At 35.5% G+C, this 15,500-nt stretch overlaps 1 protein-coding gene across 2 annotated transcripts in view; it reads right to left on the reverse strand.

The window, feature by feature from the left end:
• Positions 1-635: 635 nt before the first annotated feature.
• LOC132942719 (zinc finger protein 521-like) overlaps positions 636-15,500 on the reverse strand; it is a 130,446-nt gene continuing 115,581 nt past the window's right edge. Inside the window, exons 5-14 of one of the 2 annotated variants that reach the window (XM_061011344.1) lie at positions 14,481-14,623; positions 13,141-13,357; positions 11,288-11,450; positions 9,173-10,299; positions 8,333-8,494; positions 8,025-8,243; positions 7,755-7,931; positions 5,662-6,063; positions 3,603-3,959; positions 636-2,589 (exon numbers count right to left, since the gene is read on the reverse strand). In XM_061011344.1, the coding sequence (XP_060867327.1) occupies positions 2,185-2,589; positions 3,603-3,959; positions 5,662-6,063; positions 7,755-7,931; positions 8,025-8,243; positions 8,333-8,494; positions 9,173-10,299; positions 11,288-11,450; positions 13,141-13,357; positions 14,481-14,623 (3,372 nt within the window). In that variant the 3' untranslated portion in view covers positions 636-2,184. The remainder of the gene's footprint in view (positions 2,590-3,602; positions 3,960-5,661; positions 6,064-7,754; positions 7,932-8,024; positions 8,244-8,332; positions 8,495-9,172; positions 10,300-11,287; positions 11,451-13,140; positions 13,358-14,480; positions 14,624-15,500) is intronic. The other variant, XM_061011345.1, reaches the window with a different exon arrangement.

A 15,500-nucleotide genomic window follows, 5' to 3' on the forward strand; every position in this document is an offset into this window, starting at 1 on the left:
TTTTTTTACTGTATTTTGTTATATATAATATATATCTTGTCACGAATAAAATAATTTTATTGTCATATTTTGTTGGTGCCTTGTAAATTGTAAGGCTGTGTGATTTACTTTCAATTTTAGAACTCTCGATGGTACCCCATTTTATAAATCTAACATATCAAATAGTAATTATTCTTGTAACGTTCAAAATATATTATTATTATATCTGAATATATTACTATATTTCAGATGTCACATTCTTTATTAATATATATCAATAGTAAGCATTCAAAGTTATATTGGAGTTTTGAGGAATATTATAACGCCCTTATAATAATATATTATTTTTTATCGTTGTGTAAAGCCATTAATTCTAAATCTTAATCATTGTTAAAAATACTATTTTTGAAAATGTAGAATACAATTATTATATTACTTATTTACTTTATAGTTTATATTATAGTAAAATTTTATATTATTAACATTTGAAAACGGAATTTAAATACCTAATGTTGTAAAGCAGAAAAAAGATGCTAGACTTATAGTTCTGAAAAATGTGATATAGTTTATTAGTTATATTATGCTGTTACAAGTCTTCATAAATACAAAAAGTACGTCAATGTTATAACTTATAACTTCACTTAAAAAATACTTTATTTTCATAGGGTCTAAAATAAAATGTTTTAGTTCTTAGATACATATATTATAGAATTTTTATTTTCAAAGTGTTTTCTGAAAAATGATTCCACATCAAATTAAAAGTTAATATGTTGCGGTTTTGATCCAATTGCAAGGTAATTGCTAGAAGAAAATATATACAGTGTTCAAAAAGTTTGGAAACAGTCATTAGACTAATTTGATTTATAAACGATAATATGATATAATTAATGAAGTTTTTTTAAAATAATTAATTCATTAGAAAATATTTTACCTAGGTAATAAATTTACAGCAGTGTTATAATATGTTATTGCTATATATTAATATATATATTGGTATAAAAATATGCAAACAGCAATTACAAAGTTTCAAATTTGTTGAACCCTTTGCACAGGTATAATTATTATACTGATGTATTCAAGAATACCAATTGTTAAATTCACACAGTTAGATAAACTATTTTAATATGGTACATTATGATTATATTGGAATATTAAACCGTTTTAAGTATAGCGATAGAAGGATGATATTTTTGCGACAATCGAGTAGGTAGATCATTGTTTTTCTGTTAAGGACGCAAGTGTGTGATTAAATAAAAAGATAGAAAAATACGGTGTGTATAATAAAAATCGTTTTGATAAAATAGTATCACAATTAAAGTTAAAGTAAAATAAAAACAAAATATTGTTAACCATAAGAAATAGCCATAACCCTTAAAGACATTATCGTTGTATATACACGTGTTTTTTTTATAATATAATATAACTATAATGATATTTGTACAATAATAAATAAAATAAAACAACGGAATATCTATATGAATTGTTCAACATAAACATAAATCCTATAAGACTTTAAATAATAATATAAGCTAATAAGTGACGTTAAAAAATGTAAGACTCGTTTAATACAATGTATAATATTATTATGAACAATAACGCTAAAAGTATTAATATACGTACGAAAAGAAAGTGATAACATAATTTATCTCGAATATAATTCATTCCTCGACGAGGCATAATAATAATAATAATAATATTTCACCACTTAAATCTTTAAATGTGTGCGCATTATTCACCGTAAATTCAACGTATACAATCAAATATAATATTATAATGTTTACAATAATAATAATACAAATAGAACACGCCACGTAATACGTGTTACGTGTACTATTTACCGCTAATAATAAAAATAATAATAATAATAATAATATGTAACAATAATACGAATTTACTTATTAAAAACAATATAGGCTAATATCATGCGTATCATATTTTGCGCGTGTGTATAACAATAATAATAATAAACAATAATCGTAATAATAATATAACTGTATTCTCTCGAATCATCATAATCATGTCGGTGAAATATAATAATATATTATAAAAAACAATTTAGGGGAGGTTCGTGACAATCGAGGTTACACGTCTACATCGATTATCGAGGCGATTTTTCTCTTTGAAAATAACAACAAAAAGATTTAGGCCCGGTTGTCGAATCCTATTAATCCTGAGCCTCAGTCCCTGAGCATTGACGACCCCCCGTCAACGCATGTCCGCCTCTTCTTCGTCTGCACCTGACTTCGCCTCGCCGCGGTTGTTCTCTCCCACGTCGATCATCTCTTCGTCCTCGTCGTCTTTTTCACGCCGTTCTGTTTTCACGCTCACCTCGTCCTCGTCCTCCACTTTGATCGGGTTCTCGGACCGTTCGCATCCGTCCAAAGGCCGCGTTTCGTCCGCGTTACCGTTAACCGCGCATCCGCTCATTTCCTGTTTGACGTTTTTAGTTTCCGGTCCCGTTGGCGGTGCGTCCTTCTGTTGTCGATGGTGGTCGTACACGTGACATTGCAAGTCGGTTTGTGTCAAGAAGCTCTGATAGCACTCGGCGCACTTGAACGACAGCTTTTCGCAGATGGACATCAGCTTGTTTTGGTACTTGTAGAAGTTCATCTGAAAGTATAAACGTCGCGACTGTTCAATTTTTTAATAAGTGTACCGTATACATAACATTATTATTATGCACCGCACATCATGCCTAATAATAAATAAAAATATTATTTCAACTCATAAGTATTACAGAGGATAGTTTGCGTTGTATTACAGATCATATCGACATAATATCGAAAAAATCATTTTATAAATTTTGATTGTAAAAATGTTTGTTGTGTATGGAATTTTCTTTTATTAAGTGTTCAAGAAATTTAATAACAGTTATCTTTTAATTTAACACCGCATATGTGTCATTCATTAGTTAATATCAGCAGTACATGCCGTACATGGTTAGTGATACCTAGTTATTATAATTAATATTATAATTTATGCATCTTGATGGAATTGCTAGTCAAATGGGCGAGAATGTTTGTGAATGGACATTTTTCTCTAATGAAAATTCTTTTTTCCTTGAAATATTAAAATTATTTATTTTATCTGCTTTATGTATGAAATTATGACACAAATTAGTTGATTTATATTCATATATTAATTATAAGAGTTAATAAGTTTATGACACTCCTATAATATTAAAATATAGGTAAAGTTAAACAATTTACAATAATTTTGTATATCATATAAATTTATAATATTAATTGTTTGATGTTAATTTAATTCTAAATTTAATCACGATGATTTTATATTTAAACTTATTTCATATTAAATATGAATAAATCAAATTTTGATCTTTACCTTTGCATAAAAATATTATTGAAATATACTGTAGGTTAGAAAATTATAGGCATTCAGAGTATTAAACTCTACATATTTCAATTAATGGATATAATATGTCTATTTCTTATTTTCATAATTTCGGAAAACGGACCGCGTGGAGAACGCAAACTGTGGAAAAATTTGGTATTTCATTTATGGAGGAAAAACGCAGCTAACATCCCTATCTATACGCAATGCAGTCCGCGACCTCATAGGTAACAGCGTGCATTGCTCTGGTATATATGGTATCAACAACTCACGTTGGCCAGCACGTCCTGTCCCTGGTGCTCGAGCGTGTGCCTGTCCAGCTCGGCGGTGAAGAAGAACTTGGCCTGGCAACCGGGCCTGGGACAGTCGTACGGCGGCGTTTCGGCCGAATGGTCGACGGTCATGTGCGCCTGGAGTCCGGTGGGTGCAGTGAATATGGCCGAGCACAGGTAGCACGTGAACGCCTTGCAGCCGGCGAACGTGTGCTCGATCAGGTGGGTCTGGAGGCTGTTGGCCGTGGGCAGCACGCACGGGCACAGGCCGCACTCGATGCCGTCCACGGAACCGTTGAGCGTGGCCAGGTGGGTGCCCAAGTGGATCGTGGCTTCCTGCTGCGATTCGAACCCGATCTGTGCAAAACACATTTTATGATGATGAGTATACGAGTTAGGTATTGCGTTTTATAATAATATATTTAATTATGATTTATATTAATATTATGTGCGGCACACAGGGTGTCACGAGATATTTCAAACAAGTTCAAGACTCGCATCAAAGCCCTTCGAAATCACGATATTTTAATAGCGGATACGCCCTCCAGCTATCACTTATCAGCTATGATATCTACTATAATTACGACTGTCTGCCATAATATTTTGAATGAACATCGTTCAGACATTTTAAAGTCGCTGACGGCTGGGCATTGAAAATTTGTTTTTATGGTTCTCTTCAATTTAGATTATGTGTGGCATTCTCCAGGGTCATTATATATCACGAATAAACTATAGATGTAGAATATACATTTTCCATGAACATCACACACGTGACCAGGTGTGGTTAACGCGTTAATCTGCTTAGTGTGTCAGCTTGTAAATAATACGAGACACGGGTGATATTTAAATAGTGCCTAATTTGGTCTTCACTCTACTCTTGGTGTCATAATTAATATGGTTAATATGATAATATTATGTCCGTTTAGTGACTATTTGATACGTGTATAATACGGTAGTTAAATGTATGCTATTCCATTATAGATCGATACCTGTATTTTCAAATTCAGGAAATTTCCATAAGATCGGTACCTAACGTTTACACGTTTACGTCTCATTATTTCAACTATTATTCAGGAATGATTAGATTTAAAAAATTGCATGTTGTAACCGTGAATCCCGTATTGGAGATTTAACACGTAACACGTCATAACGATAACAATTTATCGTTAAAAATAAATTATGTGCAAAAAATACCAAAAACAATATCCGGCTCATACGACAATTGTGATATTTTATAATTATCCGGGTTTTTTGTTTGAAAGACGAGGTCCATTATACGAAGTGATTCACCAAGCATGCTCACCCTAAATTTATTCAAATTCAATTTTTTTGTATTTTTAAACGTTTACATATTTTTTTAGATTTTTTGTATAACTAAAGCAGTGTCTTAAGTCAATCCAAATTTTCGTTTTTCAAATGAGAACCCCATTTTTCTACTGTCAATTATTTAGCGGATATTTTTCTGAAAATGTTGATGCACCTATATTAAAATCAAAATTTGAACGAGTAGTTTCTTGGTTGTTTAAACGTTTATACTAAGGATAATAATACTTAAAAAAGTTTTACAGAAATATAAAATCGATCTAGTATCTATCATACTTGTACCATTTTTACGAATATTAGTTACCTACTAAGTTATTCAAATCACCATAGTCTCTATAATATGTATCTTCCAAATCCATTATCACGAGGACTTATTATTCTTAGTTCACAAAGTTAAATAATTCAAAGACTACTAGTTCGTATTTATTGATTTTAATACGTCATAGTTTTAGAAATCCACTAAATAATTTACAGTACCTAGAAAAAAAAGTGGTTATCGCTTGAGAAACAGAAATTTGTATATCCACGGGGCACGGACACTCCTCGAATAGTACAAACAAATCACGAGAATTTGAAAACATGGTCTTCGTGTAGGTAGGTATAATATTTAAAAATTCTAAAAATCAGGTTTTGGATAACAGTGATATTGAAGAAAAATGGGGGGGGGGGGGGGGGTGAACACGCCCGGCGAATCACCCTAACTGTTGTACACGCCGTAGGTTAATGTCACGCTTACCTTGCACTTGAAACAGTGAAACGGTTTCCTGTGGACGGTGGTCAGGTGGTGTTGCAGCGCGCCGAAAGCGTCGAACGCCGCACCGCAATCCGGACACCGTTCCGCGGCGCTGTTCCTGGCCGGGTTGCAGCCGGCGCACGGCGACGACGCCGACCGCTTGTACCGGTTGCAGTTGCCGCACACGGCCGCAGGTTCCTTGAGCCGGGACAGGTGATAGTGCACGTGCACCTTCACCTCGATGTCCGACACGAGCGTTTGCCTGCATATGATGCACGACGTGGGAAATGCCACTTGGCCGCCGTTCGCGTTCGCCGGGTTGCAGTGCTTCTGGAGGTGTTGGTGGAACTGATCCTCGTTGTCTATTGTCATCTTGCAGTGACTGCACACGGTACTCGTGGCCACCTGATCGACAGATCGATAGTAGAACAATGAGATAGAGCAAAATAATCGAAATGGTATTACGACGGAGGGGCTGACATTATCTTAATTACATTGGTAAAATATCTTATTATTATGTTTATTATATTAAAATATGATTATAGGAAACATATATGACAGTATGGAAGGTACATTATAGTATTATACACATTACACGAGTTGACCATTCGTCGCGTTTTAAACGAAATTGCCTCTTTTTTTATCATCATGTCCCGGCAAACTTCAAACGGGACGCTTTTTGTCCGGTTTTTAGAACATGCTCCCATTTCAAAAGGGACAATCTACGCATCTATCGTATTAGCTATACGATACAAATAATGTGCCAAATCTAATTCTTTACGCGTATTGATTGATTATGATAAATATGATAAATTATGATAAATATGAAAATATTCTATTATTCACACCGGGATAATCTGATGAAAATTATATCATACGTAATGTCGTATACGTTGATCGCATCCGACGTTAATCACACACAATTAAAATAGAACACTTTATTACTGTTTTGTGGTGTTATAGTGACCGCATCAAGTTATTACCGCTGAAGCACCCACATTTGTCTACTCCTATCAATTTTATATTGTCGCTCAATCTATAGTTTCTGTTTTGCTATATCGAGGCACTAAAACTTACTAACTACGACTTAATACTAAATACTAAATTTTGTTGTGCGTTACATACATTATACAATGTTTACTTAACCTAGTTTTGGTTACTTTTAATGGTTTTAATATTAATATTGTTTATGTTTAATTACTGTGAAACTTTCATATTACAAAGTCTAATGGGCAACAAATGAAATTTGTATTATCTATAGAGAATATTTTCGTTAAGTAGAATTAAATAAATTTGGTTCTAATCTTGTATGGTTCATAAAAAAATTTCGTCAAACAGACTATTTTGTTAAATGGAAGTTCGTTATATTATGGAAGTTTCACTGAATTATGCATAATACAACAATATAAAGAATATATTACTGTTTGTAACTAAAATTCACAATTACACGAAATCGCTGATTACGAAAACATAATGACAGGTGGATAAAGTTCGAGGGCGCAATTAGAATATGTAAATCTAACGGTAAAATATTATATAATATTGGTGATAGAAGAGAGGGGAAAGAGAGAGATATTATCATGTTGTTTTATTACAAAAAAAGATATTCAATAAAATAAAAGCATATAATATATGGGAATTCAATTATATATCATTTGTTTTAAATCAATCCTTTATAATTTTACAACTATATATAAATGTATTAGTTTTTGAACATCCAACTCGTATTTAATAAGTTTATCACATGATCAACAAAATAAAAGTATTATATACTCAACTCGATTGTTTTTTTTTAACTTTATTTATCTTAATATTATTTACCTTTTATTATATTGTTAGCATTCGATTTTACCGGTGATAATTTATAATTCAATGGTGCTAAAACCGTCATACCGGTGACCATCCCTCCCACAAATCATAATTTCGTTAAACATAAACTATTGCGAACTGACACACCTTGTTTTAATATATATTTTAATAATATAATAATAATTAAGATTTTTCGATAATTATTATGTGCCTAAAAGTAGTAACCTAGTAGTACTAACTAATCTTCACAGTCAGTAAAATAATATGGTATAATCGGGTATGCTCACCTTGCAATGAGTGAGTTTGTGTTCGGCCAAGCTGATCGCGGACTGATAGATTTCGTCACAAATGTTGCACTTGTGTTTTCCGACATTCGAACCGTGTTGCGAATGCGTCTTCATGTGGTTCTCCAGCTCTGTTCTTGATTTACAGTTTTCGTTGCAATACGCGCAATGTAAGCTCACCTATTCCGGGCGTTTGAAAATACAAACGTTTAAAATCGGCGAATTTTTTTCATTTTTATTACAAGTAAGTGGAGGATTATTATAAATACTCACTTTTGTCGAAAGATTCGTAGGTTTCACCTGGTGCATCGTCCTCTTGTGGGCCACCAGGTCCAGTTCGTTTCGAAAATCGTTTTTCTCACATATATCACAAGCGTTCGCCCCGTTTTCCGTCGGATGCTTACTACCGTCCGCCGTCCGGGAAATGTACGTGGGCGACGTGCACATGGAATTCGGTGATTCCCTGTGGTTCCGGTTGAGGTGACTCAAAATCTGTAAACATTGACAATATATTATTATATAAATATTAAATTGTCGTGAACCATTAATGGTGGTAGTGGCGAGCCAACGGTGCGACTTACGCTCGAACTGTGATGCGTTTGTATGTGTCTGTCCAACAAAAACTCGATATGGAATGCTTCTGAACAGAATTGACATTGGAACTGTTTGGAATGACTAGCTAAATGTTGTTCCATGTCGGACTGTGTGTTGAACGTGGCGTGGCACACCAAACACCTCAACATCTGAAAATCGCGCAAAGGGACGAGGAACGTTTTAATAAAATCGAAACACAGATTAATATACGGGAAAATACTGGTTGATCCATTCCGGGTGATTCAGTAACATAAGACTAATGAAAACTTTAATATTTCTTATACATAACCTCAATCGTTGTAACGTATATTTGATGTTTTTACTTTTTATAATGAAAATATTCATTTTAATTCCATATTCCGGTGCAGAATATATTTTAGAATACTTTGAATTTTGCTCTTGTAATCTATGAGTTATAAGTATTTAATGTTTTGACAAGTGGGATGGATCCATACAGGGATACCCCGCAAAATGTTGATCCACTACTCCACTCATAAAATCTTTAAATATACCCATTTACAATGTTATAAGTTATAACTAATAATAAGCCACTTGTCCGAATTTTTATTTTTATCGATCAAAATACTCCGAATAATATTTTGCTTCGAGATGAGGAATTAAAAATGTATGTTGTCATTCAAAAGAGTAAAAAAACTTGTAAAATAATATTGATAAAAAGAAAAAGTATAATTTTTTTTCCAAAAATGTTGTTTAGTAACAACTTAAAATTACGTAAAAAAACATAACGTTTGTGCTTTCTGAAATAAAAGGTGTCTTGCATTAAATGAATCACCTCGTCAGCTCATATTTTCATTTTCATAACTCACCAGGTTCGCTTGGACCGGTGGTGGCGATCTCGCTGAGTAATGGGCATTGCGAAGATGATCGATGAACTCGATTTCCGTCTGGAACAGCGGCCGGGACAGTCCCGTGCAGTTGTTGCAACGGAACATGCGGTGTTCGCTGCCGTGATTCATGCTGAAGTGCACTTTCAACGCCGACTTGGTGGGGAACACTTCTTTGCACAGCATGCACCGGTAAAAGTTCTGCGCGTGCGTTTCCATAAGATGTTTCTGGACGTGTTCGGACGTCGTGAACGAAGTGGAACACTCCTGGCACGAGTATTCGGCTGCGGCCATCAGGAAGTGTCCGATGACGTGCTGCTGGTAGTCTTCGAAGTGCACGAACGTCAGATGACAGTGCGGACATGGCAATTGGATCTTGTTGTTGTCGGCGTGAATGATGTTGTTGTTGTTGTTGATGTTATTGTTATTGTTGTGGTTGGAGACGCCTAACTGCGAGGACGGACGAGCCACGACTGGCCGCGGCAGCTGCAGGTGTTTGCCGTCGTACACGTTGTGGCCGGTGACGCTTTCTTGTTTTATGTGACGCTGTTGGTCGGCCGCCGGTGGATCGCGGCCGGGCGACGAACGGGACTTTTTGCTGGTCGCGTGGTTCCGCTGGTCGTCCGCCGACTTGTGCTTGCCCGACGACGTGTGATGGTGTTTGCCGCCACCGTGCTTGGACGACGACAGCGACAAGTCTGTGGGACCCGTCTGAACGGTTTCCTCGGGCAAGTAACCACCACTGCCACCTGACGTCGAGTGGCGGTGGTGGTGTTGATGGTATCCATTCGCACCAGCCATTGCCGGCCAGTTGAACATCGGCACCACACCACCGCCACTTTTGCAGCCGTTGGTGTTGTTGTTGTTGCTGTTGCTGTTGTTGTTATTGTTGTTCTGTATGTTATTGTTGAGGACGGAATTCAGATAGTGGGCGGTCGTAAAGTGCTTTTGTAACGAAGTGACGGACGGGAATTGGCTCATGCACAACCGGCACGAGTACGGAGGCAGGGCAAGGGCCGGCGAGTCGGCAAAGTTGAGCCATGGGAACGCGGCCGCCGGTGGTACGGCCGAGAAGATATCCTCTTGCGGCTTGCCGTTGACGATCGCAGCTGTGAACGGGCAAAATCCAACGATTAGATCGAACTATATTATATTATTATTATGTCATATACAGTGCTTGACTTGGAAAATAAATTGTAGAGGTGTCTACTCTGAAGACACGTACAAATTGTGCGTCCCTACCTAAATTGAATACCGAATACAACCGTGGGAAACTTCACCTCACACGCTCCCCTTATTACACTCCCAACATTTTACCTCAAACCAACAAACATTTCCTAACTTAATATACTCACTTTCAAGGTTTCAACTATAACCTCAATATTATAATATATTTATAACAATATTTTTTATCTAAATTCTCTCTTTTCTGTCAAATCATGATTTGGTTGGTACCTTTTTTCGTCATATGAAAAAAACTTATAAAATATAGTTTTAATAATAACTATTGAATGATTGTAGCAATTAAAAGGGCGGAAAAATTATAAATCAGACAAATAAATAGATTAAATTAAATAGACAAATTTTCGATAAATATCTAGTAGCACACTACTTAAACACACACAAATTATAAAAAAAAATGTATTATTTACATGGGTAGAAGTATACAGTATATTATTAAATATAAGCATTATTTTTTTTTTTGATTATTACCACGAACTAAAATACCATCTTAGTACACATCATTACATAATGTTATTATCGCCATGGATATAATCGGATTAATGTCAATGACTATCACGTCGTACGCTGTATCACAGGTACCAATACTTACATGCGTTTTGTAAGCAGTCAAAAAAAAAAATTACTTTGTAAAATAACCTTACAGAGTACCATCCCGTGTGTCCTGAATATTGTAAAAAAAAGTAGAGTACGTACGCTAGAATATCGGAAAATACATTTATTTGGGGAATCTGACCTCCTGAGACCCCCCCCCCCCCCAAAAAAAAAAAAATACAGACAAGCACTCGTGTGCTTATCGCGTGGGTGGTTTTTGAGTAGACTCGGGGTGCGGGGACACCGATATGATGGACTTACAATGCTTGGTCTGGAAGTGTTGTTGCAGCGCGTCCATGCTGGACACTTCTTTGGTACAGTACATGCAAATGTATTGGTTCGGCGTTTTCGGCGGTGTCGAACGTTTCGAGCTCCGGGAGTTGGACGAAAGTTGCTCGCCGAGATGATGCGTCGCAGTGTGATTCTGTGTATAGAATAATAATTATTATTATTACAGTGGTTGTTGGAAAATAACAATGTCATTAAGCAATTATAGGTATTTCGAGTGTATAACAGTTAAGACAACGGAACAACGGTAGGAATTGTATGTTGACTGAACGTCGGGCTAAAACGTTATTGTTCGTTTCTGCAATTATTGAACATCCATTATACTTTCATCGGGTTTCAACACAATATATTAATTTTTAAGAAAGTACGCTGCATAGAAGTCGTCGGTATTGTGTCATTTTGTAATCCTCGCGTATCATTACCACTTTTTACCATTAAAATATTTTCAAAAATAAACTTTCTCAGTTACGATTTCATTACGATATAGACACGACAGTATATAAAATTAAAATTAATTTACCAATTTAGTTGATAGCTTGTGGGTACTTACCGCAATCACGGTTTGTTTCTTGTCTCTTAATTAAAATATTTGGTACATGAATAATAGTTGTTATCATGCGTATGATATTGATATAATTTATCATCTTAATATACCTACCTATATATTTTAAGAAAAATAACCCTCAAACAATTCTACATTTGGATGGTGTAAAAATATATTTTATATTTCTATAGTACCATCTAGCGGTGATCACATCAAACAAATAAAATATTCAGAAACACTAAACGTAACATTTTAGTGTTTACAACTTTCATTCATTCTGATAAGGTTTTGTTTTTTTATTATAAAATACCGTAGTTAGTCATAATATTATTATAATAAGAAATGAGGTGTGATCGCTGTGATGCTGTTTACTATAATATATTATGTAAGTACTCAAAATTGTCTCCCATGCATTCTTATTTTTATAAAGATTACTTGAATTGTCCTAACTGGATTTTAAAAATATAATTTGTTTGAATTGCCTCCTACTTTAGATAGCGACCATCTTGTACTGGAGTCTGGTATCGTCTTCGATAGATACATTTAATTAAATTCTAGTTGAAATTTCAAACATTAATTTTTTAATTAAATATATATACATAATAATGTATTGTGTAAAGCTGCAGGATTATCAAAGTTAGATAACCTATTGTTGTACCTATAGTGTCCTGCACGTATCGGCAACACCTGAGCATCAATATTTCATTTTTTTTTCTATTTTGGATTTAAGTCAACCGTTAATTTACATTATATTATGCTAATTTTAAAATAATTGTATTCTTAGTAAGACAGTCAGTCATACGTACATATATTGTTCTCATTACGTATTTGCAGTTGCACCAAAAATCGTTATTAGATATAGGTACGTTGTGACTCGTAGGTAGTAGGTACCTATCAGCAATAATTGTGGTCCACGGGGTAATGTACTTTTTTATTCGTAACTAAATTGTATACGGTCCGAAAATAGTCGAAATAAAAAGTCCAATAACCTGGAAAACCTTCGGGATGACGGGTATAATATTCTAACCTAACTATAATATCATTTACGAATTACTGCGAGACTGTTACAATACGAGGGTATAGATATAATGGAAAACCTATTTCGAAAATCGCATACGGGTATAAACGGGTTTACCGACCTCGTGTTGTGTTCCGCGATTTATCTGCAGTAGTCGCGGAGAGGGATATTTGACGTCGGGGTGGATATGGCGTGGGGGTGTGTGGACACGTCATGAGGGTGGAAAACGGGCGGGAAGAGTAAGTACATTTCACGGGTACCGACCTGAAGCTCGTCGGGTTTGCGGAATATCTGCGTGCACTGGAGGCACTTGTAGGAGGGGCCGGATATCTGTGGCGAGTTGGCCCGTTCCGCCGCCCGTTTATGATGGTTCTGCATGTGCGACGTGAGCGCGGCCGCCGTACTGTAACCTCTGTTGCAAACCGTACACTGGAACGGTTTTTGATTGTCGTGCGTTTTCATGTGGATCTTCAAGTGATCGCTATGGATTCACAAAAATAAATCCGGTAAAAAAATTAATAATGATCAATTACAATGTGCATAAAATATAAATTGTTGTATTATAATAAGTCGCGCAGTGATAATGTATTATATTTTGGTCTAGCCGATGTATAGCCGTATAGGTAGTATATTATTTTCTAGATATTTTACGAATTGTTTATCGAATTAGTGTTGGTGTTTATAACTTTATTGGTACTACGGTTTGCTAGGATTTGAAAAAAAAAATTGTATTTCGAGTGTTCGTGCGTGCGTCCGTGTGAGGACACACGTCTTCTTCTTCTTCTTCTTCTTCTTCTTCTTAGTTCAATGTACTTGCGGCCACACGTCCACTCGGCGGTGGCTGCACACAATAGTTTGTTAGCACATACATATACCTATATACACAATATATACGCGAGCGCCGACGATAATATTCTTTAGCATTGTATTCGGGAGCACGTCTGCATGACATTTTTTGGGTGGGCGTGCTTATATGTACCTATTTATATACATATATGTGTGTGCAGGTATGACGTATTATAATACGTGTATACATATATATGTATTATACGCGTGTGCATTTTGTCCGTCTATTTGACAAGTTCACGACCGTATATATACACATGTACTTATACCTATGATGTGTGTGTGTGTGTGTGTGTGTGTGTGTGTGTGTGTGTGTTATACGTGTGTCTCTCCCCGTGGATAATTGTCGGACGCGTGGCCATCGGTAATTACGTGAAAAAAAATAAAAAAATAAAGAAAATAACCTATTGAATTCGGCGCGTATATTATAAGTCAACTAGGTACCAAATATCTTTATACGACGTACGTGACTATGAATTCACAATGGAAAACCGTGCGTCGCAGTCGCCGCGTGTACATATAGTATTGTGTGTTATATATATGTGTGTGTGTGTGTGTGTGTGTGTGTGTGTATGTGTGTGTGTGTGTATGTGTGTTATTATGTGGTCGCAGGCCGATACGGACAAGTCTCCGATAAATATAATAATATGATATATGATATAGTCATTACGTTCGGAACACATATATAATATTATATTATACACCTATAATACGCACGCGCACGTCTCGCAGGTAGTACATATATAGGTACAACTCACCTCCTTGAAAAAGCATGGTCACATTGAGTACACTTGTACTTCTTGTCCCCCGTGTGTAATTTCACGTGCCGGTCTCGGCTGCGCTTGTGTTTGAACAGCCTCCGGCAGAATTGACACTTGAACGGCATTGATTCTCCATGAGTCTGGAATCAAACGACGAAAAATAAAACCATCACTAAACAACTATAATATTATTGTTGGTATCATCATCGTCCTCGCCATAACCATCATCGTTACGATTATGTTATACACGCGGCGACTGTGCGACTGTTGCACCGGACCGGATTCTCGTAACCCGACGACGATCAGCTCCGGCCGGATAAGCGATCGATTTTTATCTGACTAATATTCGGGTATTTATCGATAATTATTATGCTGATATCAAATAAGATATCGAAATTGTAGGTTTCAGTAAATACTTATACCATTAGCCGAAATTCATTTTGATTTACATTTAACATAATATTAGTGGAGGTCATGATTATAGGTATTATATTGTTGCCGACTGTCGAGGCACCCAATCCAAGTTATTGGACTGTTTTACAGGCTATTATAATTATAGTCGATGAATGAACAAACTTTGTGATTGACTACTTTTGATATAAATTAAAAAAATCATATAATGTTTTGCTCAAACTATTTTCTTATTGCTCTATAAATACAATGTGTATAATAGAAGGCCATATTATAAAGTGACCAAAACTCCCTGGAAATGGACACGGGATAATAAAATATTTTTCCGATTTTTTTTCACAGTGTTATTCCGAAAATGTCTTGAACGTTACCATTTTGCATCGCTTTTATTACTATTTTGCAGCCTAATTCTGGGCTTTTATTGACACATGATGTGTTAAAATAATTGAAGTGGTTTCCAAACAACAGAATTAGCAACCGGTTCACAGAAACGTGATGACTGATGAGATATAAAATAATAGCGTAACAGGTCATAAGTCATAATTTAAATAAATAATAACTAATATAAGTACTAGTGTAATCTAGGGTGAGAAAACCTGGCATCTG

This window comes from Metopolophium dirhodum, chromosome 4 (assembly GCF_019925205.1).
Source record: "Metopolophium dirhodum isolate CAU chromosome 4, ASM1992520v1, whole genome shotgun sequence".
Taxonomy (NCBI): domain Eukaryota; kingdom Metazoa; phylum Arthropoda; class Insecta; order Hemiptera; family Aphididae; genus Metopolophium; species Metopolophium dirhodum.